Raw genomic sequence first — 18,534 nt, forward strand, 5'->3', positions numbered from 1 at the left:
AGCTTTATTGTTTCTAATATTTTCCTGTACACAGATTTTGAAGGAACAACAAAAATATCATTAGATCACTTTCTGATTTTTCTTTTTTTTTTCTTGTCAAATACCAAATTCAATGTTGTAGAGTCACAAAGCTCATCAAACGAAAATGGATCTGGTATTATAAACCTTTATAATCTTTGTGAAATAATAGATCATAATACTACATATAAACACTAAATAGATAATGTGGGAGCAAATTCATAACTGGTAGGTTTTCCAATAATCATTATTATTGACTTCAGATCATTAAATTACTGGGTGCATATACTAAAGAAAAGATAAGATAAACATTATTGATCCCATGCTGGGGAAATTCACTGTTACCTCAGGAGACAATCAAAAAGAGGTAGACAAGAGAGCAAGTTGATAGCACAAATTAGAATAAAAATAGGCAATAAATAAAATAAAAATAGAGGCAATATTGTGTTGTACGGCTTTGAGACATTTTACATTTTCTTTAACAAAAGTGCAGAAGTTGACTGGTCAGACCAAGAATACATCTTTGTTACCAAGGGATCAACCAATAAATGCACAGTGTTGATTTATTACCTCAGTCAAGCATTAAGGTTCCATTCATAAAACCAAACAAGAAAAATAACACTGCTCTCTTCTTAAAAGCTTTGGAGAATATATATTACACACCTGCACATCCATCATGTCTATTCTCTTGTCTTTTTTAAGGGACTTGATTATCATGATAGTTTCTATCATAGAGTATATTTTATACAACTGTGTTCTATTTATTCTGTTGGTTCTCTTCAACCTTTTTCTAAATGCCTTGGTATCAATAAAAATGAGAATTTTCAGTAAAACTGTTGTTATGTGATATATTTTTAGACACTCTAGATTTGTATCCACTGTGAGGGAGGCCCCTGTCTGCAGCGTGACAATGACCCCATACAGCCAGAGTCATAAAGAAGTGGGGTCCTGAAACAGATGGTGAGGCCCCTATACAGAGCCCGGATCTCCACATCATCAAGTCAGCCTGGGACAACACGAAAAGACAGAGGACACCGACACAGTTTAAATCCAGAGAGGAGTCTAGCAAGTTCTCACACGACTTATACCCGAAAAAACTGATTAACCTCCCTGCAGGCTCCTGGTCCAAAAAATAGTTGTTGGGTCCCAATTGACCCCAGGTTGATTTCCAGTCTCGTAGAAACCTGAAATTGTTGATTAGCCAATCGATTTGTTTGAGAGAAAGTGATTTGATAATTTAGCTAATCAATTAATCAGTCTTTTTTGGCAAAAATGCCCCAAAAATCACTAGGATCAGCCTCTAAAATCTGAATATCTGCCAGTTTCCCAGTTAACTATAATGGTAAACTCAATATATTTATTGTATTTCATACATCAATATTTGAAAGTGGGCTTCAGGGAATAATGAATCCATATTTACCACGCTTTTCTGACACTTTATGCACTGATCACCATATCGATTATGAAAGAAAAACATTGTAAAACCAACTGAGAGTAAAAATAATCCTTGAGTTCTCCTCTGATGGGACAATCCCACCTGCAAAATATGCTCTGTATGAATCACTTGACAATTTGAAGGATTCAAAGTAAAACCATGCAGGTCTATTTTTACAGAATTCACTGTAAAAGATGTTAAAGAAAGAGAATGGACGACCTGTTATATTGTCGTTGATATTGTGCTTCAGCGTTGTAACATCATGACTGATTTACGATTGCTCGATTTATGTAAACACAAGATATATGCTGCAAATCTGGGGGCCCTTGACATTGAGCTCAATTCAATTCAATTTGATTTGTATAGCGCCAAATAAATCAGCAAAATCAAGGTCAAAGCCAAAAGAATTATACAAAAAACTCCCTCATTAACTGGAAGAAACCTCTTGCAGAAAAATGGGAAAAGAGGAGAACTGGCTCTATTTTTTTCTCTTCTGTTTACTGTACGTTATTAAAAGTGAACTAATAAATAAAAGCAATCAATTATGTAATTATTTTTGAAAGTATCCACGTTTAACTAATTAGTTTTTTTGAGACACGTGTTTATTTTAATCCCCTCGTCTTTATTATATTTTTTTCTCAGTCCTCCTGACCTCGGTGGTGGTGGCAGACGGGGACATGCAGCAGCAGCACACACACACACACACACACACACACACACACACAATCTCACACACTCTCTCACACACACACACACACACACTATCTCACACACACCCTCACACACACACGCCCCTTTAAACACGTCACTCGCTGGCTGGCTGTCTAGTATCTGGCGGTGTGGTTGTGTGCGGTCGGACTGTGGTTGTGTCTCAGGTCTGCTCGTGTTGATAGCGACACACCGAGGACGCGTTTCATCGCCGGGAGATGGGAATGCAGACGGGATGGCTCTAAGACGAATCGCCCTCACGCTGCTGGCCCTGTCCGGGCTGGCGGCCGTCGGTAGCGGTAAGTTCTCCTCCCGAGCACCTCTCCGGCTTTTGTCTCGGATGTGTTTTCCCGGACCGGGCATCGCCTGCTGTCGCTCCTCGCCATGGCGCTCTGAGCCGGAGGATTTTTGGCTAACCGACGTCTAGCTAGCGTCGACCTCAAAAAACACCACACAGCCGCCGTTTGGTCGGAACTAACAAAAAAGTCGCCCTGCTAGTTTTGTCGTTCAGCGGGAATTTAATGGTTTCAAAAAACCAAACAACCCCGACGTGTTAATAATGGTCGCTAATGAAACACGGAGCAAGTAGCTCCACCACAACAACAACATGGTGGGGCTGTTTGGTCCGAGGCGGCAGCTAACGTCGGCTAGCTAACTGGATAATGAACTGAGTAAAGTTAAAAAAAATGCTTAATTTGTGGGTTAGAAAACTGAAATAATATAATTGTGCAATGTGGTGTGGACACGTTAGGTGTGTGGTTATAATCCCCAGTGTGTGGTTGTAATATCCCAGTGGCTCTTAAACCAATACATTTACCCGAACAGGGTCTTGTTTACCTGCGCCTGTTTGTCCCTGTGCTACTCAGGTGTGGAGGTGAAATATGTGCAATGTGCTCACTTTCCGTTCCGACACACGTCTAAGTGCTGGTTTCCACACACAGACCGGCAGAGAGAGAGAGAGGGGGGGGTCTTGTGAATGGAAGGCCTCCGCCGCACTTGTGTGCATGAAATGTGTTTTTGAGAGTAAATACTGGCAGCTCCTCCATCGCTGCCCATTTGTAAGGGGAGAGAAAAGCCTCCTCAGTGGCCTCCAGCAGAAAGCGAAGGCTGGCATAGGGCGACAACAGCCGTGCATTCAGCCGTCCCAGACACAAGTCAGAGTTGAAGTCTGGGTTCATTGTGATGGAAATGTGGCAAGTGGGGTCTTTTGAGGCGCCCGTTGAGGGGCCGCTTCAGTCTGAATCCTGCTGCCGGAGCAGCTGATACCCAGCTCCACACCTCCGCACCCCAATGGGGCTGAAGCTGAACTGGACTTGTGTGTGTATTTGCCTCTTTGGCCCGTCTGCTCAGCTTTGGGACTTTGTGCCCAACTTTTACTCAAAAGGGTTTTCTAAAGCCTTGTGTTACACAAACTCTATATCCCCCCCACAATGGTGTCTGCGTTTTGCCTTGTTGCAGCCTGCCACGCTGCACAAGCGGAGTAATGAAAAGACATAATTCAGTTGCGCGCGCCAGAATAAACACCCTGTCTTCCTTGTGGTCTATTAATGTATATCTTCTGCTTTTTGAAATGACTCATCCTTCCAAAGAATCGTAAAATTATGCCTCCTCAGCTTAGTTTAGATAAGGGCGCAGTCCACCAACGATGCTTTCATGCAAGACACACAGGGAAAATGATCACACCTGAGTGGCAGGTTTGTTTGACTGGGTTATTCTAACATCGACAGTGATGTGTGAGGGGAGAGCTGGTGGGTGTGTGTGTGTGTGCGTCTGTGTCCTGAGACAGGGGGTGATGATGGGTTTGTCCAGCTGGCGGGGTCTGTCATGCAAGGGGCCCACAAGTCTGTCTGGAGCCATGGTTTCACACCATATAATGGATTACACCATGCAAGGGCTGAAACCAGACAAACCTGAAACTAGCTGTGCTCGAGCAGATTCCAGGGCTGTGGCCAATGTGTCGTGGGTTTTTGTGGGAATTTGCTCCACTCTCAGGTTTGATGAATCTGTCCCTTGTTGTCGACTCTAAGGATTAGAAGTCAGTGGTGTTATGGGCATTACAGGCCTGCGTAACGCAGTCTGCCTGAGTGCATTGAACACAGTAGCAATGTGATATGGGCCCTGTCAACCACACTGCCCTGAGGTAGGGTGCGTCCCTGTCGTTCTCTTTTCTTCCCACTCTCTCCATTCTCTCTCATATAAAAGGCCTGGTGCTTTATCAGTATTTAATCTGTCCTTCGTTATCTCTGGTCCCACTCCTGCTTTCACTTACTCACTGCCACCACAGGGAGCTGGAGAGAATTCAACCTCGGCTGTTTTGTTTGTTTGTTGTTTAGGCATTGATAGCTCTTGCCATCTCTGAACTCTTTGAACTCACTTTGAGTCACCCTTCTACATTCTACAGTATCACCAGTCCTGCCAGAGTCCTGTCATTCCCTGATGTGACTCTGTGAATTAAAGACAGGCTAATTGGGAAAGTCCCTTCGTTTCAGCTCGCTAGCAGAACAACTGCTCTGGTACAGGTGCTGTTTAATGTCAAACTGGATGTGAAGGGGTTCAGGTGGAGGAAGTGCGGGCTAGTCAAAATCGGAGCATGTGTACACCTGCCCATTAGATCAGAGCCAAGGGAATGTGCGAAGAAAGGCTGCGACTTATTGGGTTCAAAGGTGTGTGTGTGTGTGTGTGTGTGTGTGTGTGTGTGTGTGTGTGTGTGTGTGTGTGTGTGTGTGTGTGTGTGTGTGTGTGTGTGTGTGTGTGTGTGTGTGTGTGTGTGTGTGTGTGTGTGTGTGTGTGTGTGGTGATATTTCCAGCTGTCTAAATGGAGAAAGTTGTTTAATTCTTTCCTTAACGTTTAGCAGTTGTTGAGGCCTGTTCTCAATCGATAGATGTTTATGCTCATGGATCCCTGCAGCTAAATCTTTTTTTTTTTTTTTTTAAAGCTCAACGCCTCATCGTACTTTCTGACTCAAAACTAGCGACAGTCTCTATAATATGGCGCTGAGTCTGGCAGGGTCAGGGCCGGTCTGGGGTGGTCTAGTTTTTCCTCCATAATGACCACTGTTGGTAATGACCTCCGATGGCCCAGAGGCACAGAGCCCTAATTGCTACAGCAGACAGTATAGCCCCCGAATGACCCAACTCCGCCATTACCAATGTTGGACCACAAGGGATTACTGCCACCGCAGAGCCAGCCCACTTCTCGGTTGCAAAAATCTCCTCCATGCCTTTAATTTCATTCCAAGCACTTTGTGTCTGTTTACAGGGTTTGTGTAGTTTATGTGTTGGTGGTAGAACATTTGCTTTTTGTGTCATTCCTTAACTGTTGGTGATAGAGTTGTTATTGTCACAGTACACCCAGACAGCCCCGGTAGCTGTGCAGGTTCATGTCTATAGGGATAAACCTGACACCCATCCCCCAGATGTCTCTCTGAAGAGGTGTTTGATTTGCTGTTTTGGCTGCTGTTGGAATGCAGATCAGACCTGCTCTGCCTCCTGTTTTCTGCAGGAAGTTGTGCAGTCAACTTCCCTGACAGCGATTTACTTTGTTCGGTGGGGTTGGTACGAATTTTAGTTTTCAGTGTGTATTGTCTAACTAGTTAACTACCGTCTTTCCTTCGTCAGGCCCTCACTTCCCAGTTGTGTTTAACGCACTTAAGCAACCTTGAAAAAAACTTTTAATATGAAACGTTGGTCTTTTTTCTTTTTTTATTAGTAATGTAATATTCATTTGATGGTATGATTTGGCAGGATACTTTGACTGGCCCTTTGTATCTTCTGCATCAGCACAGAGTTGGGGCTGGGCTATTTGATGATGATGATGATGATAGCCTTATGACACCAAAGTTGCTTTGGTGTCATAACATTACCAGATAATGCGTTGTATACAAAATATCATAAGATAATCATCATTTTTTCCACTGTGTACCGCACATTTTTCTCGTCAGTTCTGTTTGCTGTGAAATACTTTTGCTCTGTTTAGTTTGTTTCTATAATAAAATTGTATAATATACAATTTATACAATGAAGATGTCGAATATAAAACTAAGTAAAGAGCTGATTCGTGTCAAATACTTTACACTAATGCCAATGCAATACATGAAGTAAATTACTGTGAGAGTACTAGTATTTTTTTGCTCTTTTAATGTTGTTGGTGTTTTCAGTACCAGAACACTGTTGACATTGTTGTTTGCCTCCCAACCAAGCCAACAATCTGGAGCCAGAACAAAACTTAAACAACAGTCGTAGTGTGGCAGGGAAAAAAAGAAATTAAGTCTCTGCTCTGCTAATACTGAGAAGGGTTTTTAAGCTGAAATCACATGGCTGATGCATTGGCTCCCAGAGCTGCAACACACTGGGTCATTAAAGAGGCAGCATTGACCAGTTAAGGGATTTGACCACCAGCATCAGCAGCGGGTCTGAAGTGAGTCTGTGCTCACAGTTGTGTGCCTTTCGATCTCATTAGACTGACGGACAGTCATACAGGCAGACAGGCAGGCAGTCAGACAGATGAGCAGACAGGATGCGCTGTAGCCTAGAGGGTAGTGGTTGGTAGAGATAGTAGACGCGGCCATAGCCCCAGAGACCTCACTTTAGAATCAGATCAGTAATCTGACCCTGAGATGCAGACAAAGGTAATGACTTTCCTCCTTCCCCTAGCATTGATTAGGACACAGTTGTGGCGCGTGCGTGTGTGTGCGCCTGTATGTGTATGTTGCACTCACACTGTCTGGTGGCGTCTGCCTGTCTTGATCAGCTCTCAGTCTGGTATCTGTATGGATCTTATTTCAGCCGGTGCATTTTGGTAATGGTGCTCTGCTCCCCGTACACACGCACAGACTATCTCTGCATGCGTCACTTAGCCCCCAGAAACCCACTGTGTTAATGTAACCCCACCGCCCTGCGCTTAGCACTCTTAAAGTGTTTACCACAGACTTCAGAATCTCGCCACCCTCAAAAGTCCACCTCTGTTTTGATAGGGCTGCTCCGCACGAGTAAGTCTGAACAACACCCACGTTGGCACCAAACACTGTCATCGTGGTGAATGTGTAAAGCTGTTTGGAATGGGACTATGCTGTGGTTTTTAGCTGCGTCCAAGTTAAGACAATGCTGGTTATGGCAACAATGTCCTATTAATCCTCTCCTCAGTGTGTCTGCTATTTCCTGTCTCAACATGAACGGAATGATAGGAACTTCACACACTAGCTCGAAGGAGTAACTTTTTTTTTTTTGGTGCGCTCTCCCCTTTTCTCCTCCGCTGATTCCTTTTTCCTGCTATTTACCCCCTTCCGCAAGTCAAAGTCTAGACTGGGTTTTAATGATGGTCGCAGCTGGTCACTTGGGTAGACCTCAATCACAGCTGGGGGGCCCTGTAAGTCCCACTCGTTACCCTCTCAGCCCCCTCCTCTCTGTATTGTCCTGCTCAATATGGGACCAGCCCCCTTCCTGTCTGGCCCAATGCAGCCCCCCAAACATTGCGGTTGTTACTGCTAACCCTGGTCTGTCCCCTGCGCGCCACCCATCCCCCTCATTGCTCCACGCTGAAGTGTGCTCCCCCACTCCACTCTGCTCTTTGTTCGTGCAGGGCCAGTCCAATCCCTCCTCATGTCGTCTTAATCTCCACACAAAGGACCAGTGTGAAGACCACCAATTATGTGGATACAAGAGCAGAGTTCACTCAAAAACCACGTACACCCAGCCTGCACTCAGATCCTTGTATATTTAGGCTTGATATTATTCCCAGTCTAGCTTTGTAACACTTCTGCTCTGAATCCAGTGAGATATGCAGAGCAAACAACATGGTGTTTGGGTGAATGCCAGTGGGCCACAAATTCTTCTGGTGTGTGTGTGTGTGTGTGTGTGTGTGTGTGTGTGTGTGTGTGTGTGTGTGTGTGTGTGTGTGTGTGTGTGTGTGTGTGTGTGTGTGTGTGTGTGTGTGTGTGTGTGTGTGTGTGTGTGTGTGTGTGTGTGTGTGTGTGTGTGTGTGTGTGTGTGTGTGTGTGTGTGTGTGCGCGCACACAGTATATTGTGTATTTTTCTGGAGGTATCCCTTTAATACCGCTCCTTGTGTTTGCTTGTAATGGGCAATTTGCTAATCAATAAGCACAGCTGTTTACTGAGAGTATTGGGTTTACAGGGTTTCAGTATATATAATAACATATTTTGTTGTAGACTTTCCATATTGGTCACCATGGGGCATCATGTCTTTTATGGAGGCAGCTGACATGTGGTATAATCACGTGGAAGCCCTTAACACATGGGGGGGGGGGGACCTTTTTCCTATCACCGACTATATCCAATTCTTTATAACATAGTCTGAGGTCCAGACTAAATTATTGAACACATATATCACACTAACCTGTCTAATGCAGTGGCTGAAAGTGCTTATCCCCAGAGAGACCTCCACAGTCCGATCATTGCACTGCTAATGCTATTAGCAGCCTTTTTTCTGGGTTTTGGTTAGTTAAGCTGCTTTCAGACATGAACTGAAGTCTGGAAACTTTCCGGAGTTTGTGAGAATGCAAATGTCCAGGTCAATTCCTCTTGACGATTTTTTTCCTGCCAGCCCCTCCGTAACGTATCAGGAAAGTTTCAGAGTTGAGACCATGTGAAAATACACAAATCCAGATAATTCATAGCAAGTGGGTGGGAGTGTTGATCAAGATTAAACTGGGAGAATAGAAATATCTCCTGATGAAAAAGACGTGTCATACACTTAGAAGATGCCGACGTAAATGTCCATTTGAAAGTTTTTGGTGACAAAAGCCAACGTGGTGACAAAGCACTCTAAGCAAAAACACTCTGCTTCCTGCAGCAGACTTCATTTTCTATTGTGAATGCGTCTGACTTGGACAATAATCTGCTGAGATCTTCATGTGTGAAAGACAAACTCTGGAAAATGTCTGGACCTAATTTTCTGGATGTTTTGCTCATGTCTGAAAGGTCTTTGCCACGACTGAGTCAGTTCTGATAAGCACTCTTCGGAGCAGTAGGTTGTGCATGACTCCTCAGAATGGGGGAAATGATCAGGATGTACAGCATATGGAAATCGGGCAGAGGGACGTTGTTGGGATTGTCATAACTTTGCAGCTTCATGCTGTAGGTTGTGATGTTGTAAGTTGTTCGATGTCAGCTGGCTCCACAATAAACAATCGTAGCAAATATGTTTAGTTTGTTAACTGTTCATTTCCTAAAGGAGTTTTAAAAACTCACTAGCATATTGAGATGTCATAGCAGATTTTTGTTCTTCCAGAGCAGAGTGGAACACACACAGCGGCCCTGTTCATATCAGACATGAACATGTGTTTTGCGTGATCAGATCTGTGGATGTGGGGTATATGTGGCCCAGACCACCTCAGGATATGGTCTGAGTGATGGGGTCTCCAATCCCAAATGCATTCACACCTGTATGTAAAGCTGTACACTTGTGATCGGCTCACCTGAGATTGATCTAAATGCCAAGTGTGAAAGGTACCAATGTTACCCCCTCTCCAATTTCACTTACCACAGCATATACAGCTGGCAAAGACTGCAATCCCTTCCTTGTTTCATACTCCGCTGTGATACCACACACAGAAAAAGGCAAGTTGTGTGACGTGTGTTATGTCTGTTTCATTGCGGGCGAGAGGAAAAACTGGGAAGTTCTGCCGGATCAATCTGTCTCGGAAGACTTAGCACAAACCAAACTCTCGGTAGACCACAAACCAGCCATGGCAGCCTCAAAAAGGGAACATGTTTGTTTCCAGCCATGTTTGGTTTCCTTCCTGAGCTTCTGTCTGTATACCATCTGTCTTACCGCACACAGCGTCTTCATGATGGATGTGCCTGTTCATTTCACATCTTGCTTTTCTAATCGGCTCACTGATGATAATTTATTGCCTCGAATTGATGCAGTATGGTTGTCCTATTAACTCTTATATAGTCTTCACTTTGATTCTTGGGAGAAAAGATAAGGACTGTAATGTATGTTTGCTGTGAAGAAACACTTGCTCAACAACCGCCAGCGAACAACAGGCCTACAAAAGAGAAAGACGCTTGAAGGGGGGTTTCAGGTCATCTGTATTAGATGGTTAACGAGTGTTGTCCTGCCTTTCAACCTACAGCAGTGTTACTTATATCATCTGTTAAATTCAGCTAAACTATTTGCTCCACTGGTGCTACAGATTAGCGTGATGTGGCACAACACAGGGCTTGTTTTTCTGTCTTTATCAACCCCAGCCGGCTTCACCTCTGTGTAATCTGCAGGAAATTCCATCTGCATGCGAACTTTACCGAATTTGGACAGTCACTGCCAGGAGTTCCTGCCACTTTCCCGCTCGCCTCCTGTGGAGCAACACACACTCTCACGCAAACACCAAACAGATGAGAAATATTACTGAAACCCTGTGTGTTCCACATTTCCCGTTACCGATCAGTGGACAAGCATAGACACATCTGCATACACGCCACATGCAAAAAATGCTCCCACACAGAACACAACCTCCCAGAGTTCAGAGGAAACTACTCCTATGGCACCAGGTTTTGTGGTTTTGTCCACTTGGTTTGTTACATGTTGATGGTGTAATCTTTGCATTACTCACTTAGATTTTTTTTTTTTTTTTTTAAAGTGAACCATACCGGATAAAAGCCTAATCATGTGACGACTCTGGTTCAACAATGTGTTAAAATCTGCTGACACCTCTTTGACAGAGCCTTGGTACTTTGAGGGAAGATCAGTGAGCTCCCCTGTTCAAAGAAACCCTCAGGATAAGACACAGAGGATTAGTGGAAGCTTGCCACTCTTAAAACCCTTTCTTTCCTCTGGGCCAGACATTGTCAATGGTCCAACCAATGCTGAGGCTCTTTTTTGTTGGGGAATTTGGATTGAAATTCCTCTCTGCTTTGTGTCCTCTCCTCTGTTGTTGTTGGTGCGGTGGTCTTGTCTTCGCTAAGTCCACAGCGATTAGTCTTGAGTGGTCCAGCTTTTGTTTTGACCCAGGATCAGCTCTGGGCCTGTCACGCCTCACTCACGGTGCCGTTGTCAGTCAGACAGTATGTCATTTACCACTTACTGGGCTTCAGTTCAGCTTAGCTGCTTCCCTATGCTTTTTTCCCCATGTGAAAACTAGACCCAGCAACCATGTAACCTTGCCTTGTCCTGTTCTGGACTGTTTGGAAGAAGAAAACCTTGGGAGAAGCCTTTTTGTGCTGACCTTAACCCCAAATGAGAAGCATGTGTGCTGCGACTGAAAATCACATTTCACTCCAAATCTAATCAGTTTGCAGTTTCTTGCTCTCCAGGTCGCCCAACGATTGCTGTTTTTGTTTTAGAAGTGACAGATTTGTGTGGACTTTCTGGCACTGCCCTCAATTGACTGTGTAGGTGGACCTTCGTAGTTTTATTACAGCGGCGGCTGGAGTTCCATTCTGTCAGCTTTAATAGGTCCCCACGCAGGAGTGTGCTGTGTTTAATAAAACTCCTGTCTCATTAGCTCAAACAGTGGCAGCTCTCTGTGTCGGTGTGAGCAAAGCAGGGGAGAGGCATGGAGCAGAATGCTGCATTGGGGATTTGGCAGAAAAACCTCTCCCCTTGTTGGGTTTCACTTTGTCTGTCCCACTGGGCAGGTCCATCTCCACCCTGCGTGTTTGGGTTCATCTGCAGTGAAGGATCTGGTTTCAGGGCCATCAAGGCTGTCTGGCTGCTGCCGCTGAACTCCCAGCTCTGTGTCTGCTGGAGTCAAAATGCCTGAAGCTCAGTGGGACACTACACTCTTTACATCCTGTGTTGAATATGTGGGGTTAGCTTGCCTCCTGCTGGACAAAATGGAGCAGTGGTATAGATTTTCCCTGGCCTCAATCTGATAAATTGTTATTTACTTATCTGTCTCTGTCCCTTTCCGCAGCTCTGCGTTGTAACTGCACAAACTGTGAGAAGACGGGCTTCGAGTGTGAGACGGATGGCGCCTGCATGGCCTCCACATACAACATCGAGGGGGATGAGCAACATGTACGCATCTGTATAAACCGGGACCACCTGGTCCCCCCTGGACAGCCCTTCTACTGTCTGAGTGCCGAAGGGCTGCTCAACACACATTGCTGCTATGAAGATTACTGCAACAGTATTGACCTGAAAGTTCCAGGTGAGGCTCCATCATCATCATTATTATCATCAGATTTCTTTCAGTTTATCGGGGACAATTGAATTTTGAAGTGATCGCCTCTGCTCATCCGTTTCGTTTGTTTGCCATCGTAGTCCCAACAAAGAGTGGAGACTGGTCAGGTTCAGGAGGTCCCTGGGGGCCAGTCGAGCTGGTGGCGGTCATCGCAGGCCCTGTGTTTCTGCTATGTGTGCTGCTGATGGTCGGAGTGTTCCTGTTCCAGTATCACCAGAGAGCCTACAGCCACAGGCAGAGGCTGGAGGTAGAGGACCCCTCCTGTGACCATCTGTACTTGGCCAAGGACAAGACCCTGCAGGACCTCATCTATGACATGTCCACCTCCGGGTCTGGCTCTGGTCAGTACATGCTGAGCATCTGATGTAATGAAATCAATGTGTTTGGCTATGGAGAATATTCTGTCTTTAATAACTAGGTGTCATGTATTGTCAGCGAAAGCAGTAGCAGAACAGTCTTTCATGTCGTTCTATAAATATACAAATGAGCCGTTACTCAACTGCAACACTCGCGAAAATTATCCTGACCTAGAATCTGCTGAGGGTATTTCCACCACCCCACATCTACAAAACCAGTCCACAGGGAACAATGGCTCATTTTCTGTTTGTCTCTGCTGCCCCCTTTAGGTTTGCCCCTGTTTGTGCAGCGGACGGTGGCCAGGACCATTGTGCTGCAGGAGATAATAGGAAAGGGTCGTTTTGGTGAAGTGTGGAGGGGCAAGTGGCGAGGAGGAGATGTGGCGGTGAAGATCTTCTCATCCAGAGAGGAGCGCTCCTGGTTCAGAGAAGCCGAGATCTACCAGACAATCATGCTGCGACATGAGAACATCCTCGGATTCATTGCAGCAGACAATAAAGGTGAGGAAGACGTGGAAAATTCACATGAACATTTTAGACACTAACCCAAAACATAGAATTAATAATTTCATAGACCCACCGACACTGTGAGAAAGTTTAAGTCCTTTTCAATCAAATTAAAAAGAGCTGCATCTTGTCAATGTTATTTCAAACCTCTTTATTTTCAGATTAAACAAAACTTGTGTCTTGATGTTTCTCTACAAGTGAATTGCGTGATCTCTGACCCCTGTTGTTTTTTTGCTCTCTGTCAGATAATGGCACTTGGACTCAGCTCTGGCTGGTGTCAGACTATCATGAGCACGGCTCCCTGTTTGACTACCTGAACCGCTACTCCGTCACCATCGAAGGCATGATCAAACTCGCCCTGTCCGCCGCCAGCGGCCTGGCTCACCTCCACATGGAGATCCTCGGCACTCAGGGTGAGACAAACCTCTCGTGTTTAAAATGCAGCGAATACGATGCATAAACGGATGAACACAGCGGGAACATGAAAGCACACACATAAGTTATTTACATCCTGCCAGAGTGTGCTGTTTCTGCTGAGCCCTTGAGGCATATGTAATGATGTGTTATCTGTTCGGCTGCAGGTAAGCCTGGTATTGCTCACCGTGACCTCAAGTCTAAAAATATCCTGGTTAAGAAGAACGGCATGTGTGCTATAGCTGACCTCGGCCTGGCAGTCCGCCACGAGTCCATCACAGACACAATCGATATCGCACCGAACCAGCGCGTGGGCACGAAGAGGTAAATGTTTCCATCCTCCATTAATTCCTAACAACACAAATTTAGTTTTGCATCGGGGGTTTTACAGGTCTTCTCACAGAGTCAGCAAAACACGTGAGAGCAAAGCAGCAGTGAAAACAAATAGTATCCTGATAATTACTCTCTGCCATAGTCCTGCATGGTGTTAATGAAAATGAAAAACACATTTATGAGCCACACTACTGAACTGACATGTTGCTCTGCTGCTGGAAAGTCAAGCAGTTTAAGATTACACACAGAAAATGCTTTATTCTGTTTGAGAAAAAATTGTTAAAAATTGCAGCACCCAGCTGTTCTGGTAAATAATATATAACCTTATTAATAATCAAATGGTGTGTTTATCTGTGTATTTTGTTTTTAATCGTTTCCATTTTCTTTTGAGTATTACAAAAAGTGAGAAAAGTTGGAAATAATAACCTAAACAAATCTCTGAAATATGTAAATAGCTTAAACATTTTTGGCTTTTAAAAAAAATGTATTTAGTTAGACTCCTAGTTGTCATCCCTGTTGGGAACTTTCACAAAAACCATTTATGAATGTTTTTGTTGTATAAAAATGGGACCTTTTTACCAGCGACATGCATTATCCCTAAACATTAAATGTGTTTTAACCTTGAACCTTAAACTAAATATGATCATTGAAAAGTTTAACTCAGTCAGATTAAACTCATCATTTGTGGCTGTGACTCATTTGTACCCTGTGTGTCTGCACCAGGTATATGGCTCCAGAGGTTCTGGACGAAACCATCAACATGAAACACTTTGATTCCTTCAAGTGTGCCGACATCTATGCGCTGGGTCTGGTGTACTGGGAAATTGCGCGTCGCTGCAATACAGGAGGTAAGACTCTGTTCAGAAAGAAGAACCCTAAATGTTCTCGATGTGAACAAGTCGAAGTAAGGAGCAGGAGCTTGAGACTGAGAGCTCTTTTCCATTGTGTCCTGCAGGTATCCATGAGGAGTACCAGCTGCCCTACTACGACCTCGTCCCCTCTGACCCCTCCATAGAAGAGATGAGGAAGGTGGTGTGTGACCAGAAACTGAGGCCCAATGTGCCCAACTGGTGGCAGAGCTACGAGGTATTTCACACTATTTATACTCTGAAAACCAGCAGCTGCACTGGGGCGTCTCTAAAATTAGATTTACTGGCTGTTTTTGGAGTCCGACCTCTCAGTGAATTAGTTTTTCCGTGATGAATTTGTGTCGTGTAAAAGATCCAACAGCTTCTTTTACTTTCTCAAATCTCTAATGAAAGTTGTAAAGTTTTCTCTTAGAGCAGACCCTTAAAACTTTGTTGGTTTTTTTATAATGATACATTTAGAATGTTTTCTGCTGATCTGCATTTCCAAAGTGGGAGCAAAATTGGGTTCCCTGCTTCAAACATGTTTAACACAAACCTCCTGTCCACACTAATAGGAATATTTTTCAAAACAAACTTTTCCCCTTGCATCTGGGCCTCTCGTCTACACGCTAAGAAACTAAAACAAAGATTTTTACAAATGCCTTCCAAAGGGCAGATTTGAAAAACTCAGTTTTTTATGTATCTGTGTGTACATGTAAACTGAGCATTTGGAAACAACCTCACTGCTTTCTCACATACGCTCAATGTTGATTTGTGTAATGAGCATGAGCCAGAAACAACAATGGCGGTTATATACCGGTTTCTCTGCCTCTGGTTTACGTTTGAAACAAAATTTAGCATCACTCCACCACATTACTGGCATTCACAAGCATCTACCTCGCCCAATATTACTTGGAACACGACAGTCTTCTCTGGTATTGATGGATTGTTGATGTCGATTTTATCGCCCCACCTACTGGCCCTGCATTCTTGTTTGAGTGTTTGTATAAAGATATCAACAGTATCGTAGACGTGGCCTAAGACGTGTTTTCTGTCAATTGATCCCGTGTGTCCTTCCTTTCCTTTCCTGTGCAGTCACTGCGCGTAATGGGGAAGATCATGAGGGAGTGCTGGTACGCCAACGGCGCGGCCAGACTGACCGCCCTGCGCATCAAGAAGACTCTGTCCCAGCTCAGCGTGGAGGAGGACATCAAAATGTGAGGATCAGGCGCCGTCAAAACAGTTGACGCACCGGAGACGCGCAGCCAGACCACACTCCAATAGGAAAGAAACACTAAAGACAGACTGCAAATGAAAACCCTGCCAGTTTTAAAGCCACACTCCAAGTTGTGACAAGGCCTACCTCACCTTTTTAGCCAAAACTACTGAGAACCCCCCCTCTCTCCCTTGTCCTTAACTTTTATCTCCCCTTCCATCCTCGTGTCCCCCCCCCCCCCCCCGTCTCCCTCGACCCCCTCTCTTCTCCATGGGCCACAACACTACCACTGTTAATACCATCACACTCAACCGTTCTGTTTTCATTTCCCATGGCAGGAATTATTACTATTGTACAGCGACGGGATTTGTTTGTTTTTTTTAAAATCTTTTTTTACCTCTGAAACTTTTCCCGTGATGGACTAACCTTGTCCGGAAGAGCCGAGCATGTTGTGGGTTTGATGTTTTAGAGACATAACACTTTATAACACGCCCATGTTGCGGAAAGAGGCTGAAGAGCTGTGTCTCGTCGCGTCCGGACCACGAGACACTCGGACGTCCTCCGGTCTCGGCTGTAGTTCATTAGACAGAAGCAGTTGTCGGCCATTCATTCTGTTGATTTTTAGCATGAACAGCTGGAATGTGTATTTTCTTTTTTTTAAATCCTACAGACAGAAATTAGTTGCACTCAACTGTAGCTTCCTCATCATGTGTGAGACCTTCAGGTATAACCCTTAATCAGTCCTGGTGTTTAAGTGTGAAATGTGGCAGGGATAATGTTTTGGGAGGGTTTTAATTTTTAATTTATTTGTTGATATTTTTTATTTCATATTTTGATGAACACTGTGAGATTGAGATGTGACAAGCCAGAGTCGTGATATGAAATGTGGTGTTGTCGTTGAGTCCGAGCTTTCACCGCCATCTTCCAGACGATGGAGGAGGAGGAGGATGATGATGATGTGGATGATGAGGATGAAGATGAAGGGGTTGTTGCATTCTTTTAATAAAACACTCGGTTCAGATCTGGATGTAGCTGTGACGCCCTTTAGTGAAAAGGCAATGACATCGTGCACACTGAGCAAATAAGAAGCGTATGAAATGGCAATGAAAATACTGTTTATTGTTTTGTTTTTTTTCCTCAATTATATTTTGTGTTTTATATAAAGATATCATGATGGGGTAATTTTTTTTTTTCTTTTGACATTGACACTACTGATGGGTACATATGATTTGTATATAAAACATGCATTTGTTCCTTTTTATACCACAAGCACCAGTGTGATATGTTCTTGCTTGAATGGTACTTTTCAGAAGTCTGTTATGTGATCTGTCCGCATGGTGTCTAACTGTGCCAGGAAGTAGACTGTGTCATTTGCTGGAATTTTCTTCTTTTTTTTTTTTTTCACTTGCTCCTCTCATGGCAATTCGGCGGTACTACTGATCCCAGTTGATTTCATTTTTTTTTTGTTCCTTGCATCTTCTGTTTTTATTTTTGAAATGTATATTTGTTGGAATCACTTTACGAGTTCTTGTCAGAGCTCAGTGATGCAGACCTGCTCCTACATACGACCTCTTTCTCATTGACACTGGAATATTACGGCGCATCGTGTAAAAACCCTGAATAGCCACCGGTGGTGTTCGAAGGCGGCCGGTGGCGGATCACACGCAGGGATCATGCAGTTAGATGTGAAAAGCAGCTCAGAGGTTTTTACTTCAAAGACGGACTTGCTGTAAAGTGAAACTGCACGTTTTCATTGTCCTCTTGTCGCCTGCAGCTGCGAGTGGCTGCGGACGAGACTATCAAAGTATTACACTGACGTTTTGTCACCATCAGGCTCTGCACTGTTACGTCCACATGGACTTTAGTTAATGTTCATTACGTCATCACTTGATCAAGAATCCGTGTCATGTTGTTTAAACCATTTTGCATGCTGTCTCAAACACTGGCTCCTCTGCACTAAGGTGGATGAATTCTTGAAGTCTTTCCCTCTTCCTGCCTGTTGTTATTTCTTTCTGAAGACCTCCTTGTGTTCAGGTTGTTGGCTGTGTACCCCGACATGTTGCTGCTACTGTTAACATGGGGAGAGGTTCGACAGGCAGAGTGGAGAAGAGCTGGGGAGGGAGGGGGGGGGGAATGGGAGACTTCTGTCACTTGAACCAAAACAGTCAAAAACACTCCAGTCCATGTTTGGTTTGTTGCCATGGGTATGTGTTCATCAGACATCCTGTTCATTGTGTAATTCTTCAAGATTCAAAAATCATGTTGTGCAAAAATCTTTTCAGAATTAGTTCAAAAGTGTAAATAGATGAGATACAATAAATTCCTCTTTTTCTTACCTGGGACTGTGCTCGTCATTGCAGATGTTCATTGTCAGCAGCTGTCACGTGAATACAGATGTTACATCTTCAAGATTTTACTCCCTGTTATTATTCCTACCGTTCATACTGGATTTTAAAGAGGACTCCTCTGATGCATCACTGCTCCCACAACACTGTCAGATTTATTACAGTTTTGAAAAGGATGAAGCTTAACAAGATGTTTTTTTTTTCATACT

The 18,534-nt window shown here is 44.1% G+C and overlaps 1 protein-coding gene across 1 annotated transcript; it reads left to right on the top strand.

The window, feature by feature from the left end:
* Positions 1–2,263: 2,263 nt before the first annotated feature.
* Positions 2,264–16,920, top strand: acvr1ba (activin A receptor type 1Ba). The gene is made up of 9 exons (XM_034590096.1): positions 2,264–2,460; positions 12,037–12,273; positions 12,387–12,647; positions 12,933–13,163; positions 13,415–13,582; positions 13,751–13,907; positions 14,640–14,764; positions 14,872–15,002; positions 15,860–16,920. The coding sequence occupies exons 1-9, from the start codon at positions 2,397–2,399 to the stop codon at positions 15,983–15,985; spliced, it is 1,500 nt and encodes a 499-aa protein (XP_034445987.1). The 5' UTR covers positions 2,264–2,396; the 3' UTR covers positions 15,986–16,920.
* Positions 16,921–18,534: the final 1,614 nt, after the last annotated feature.

This window comes from Hippoglossus hippoglossus, chromosome 7 (assembly GCF_009819705.1).
Source record: "Hippoglossus hippoglossus isolate fHipHip1 chromosome 7, fHipHip1.pri, whole genome shotgun sequence".
Taxonomy (NCBI): Eukaryota; Metazoa; Chordata; class Actinopteri; order Pleuronectiformes; family Pleuronectidae; genus Hippoglossus; species Hippoglossus hippoglossus.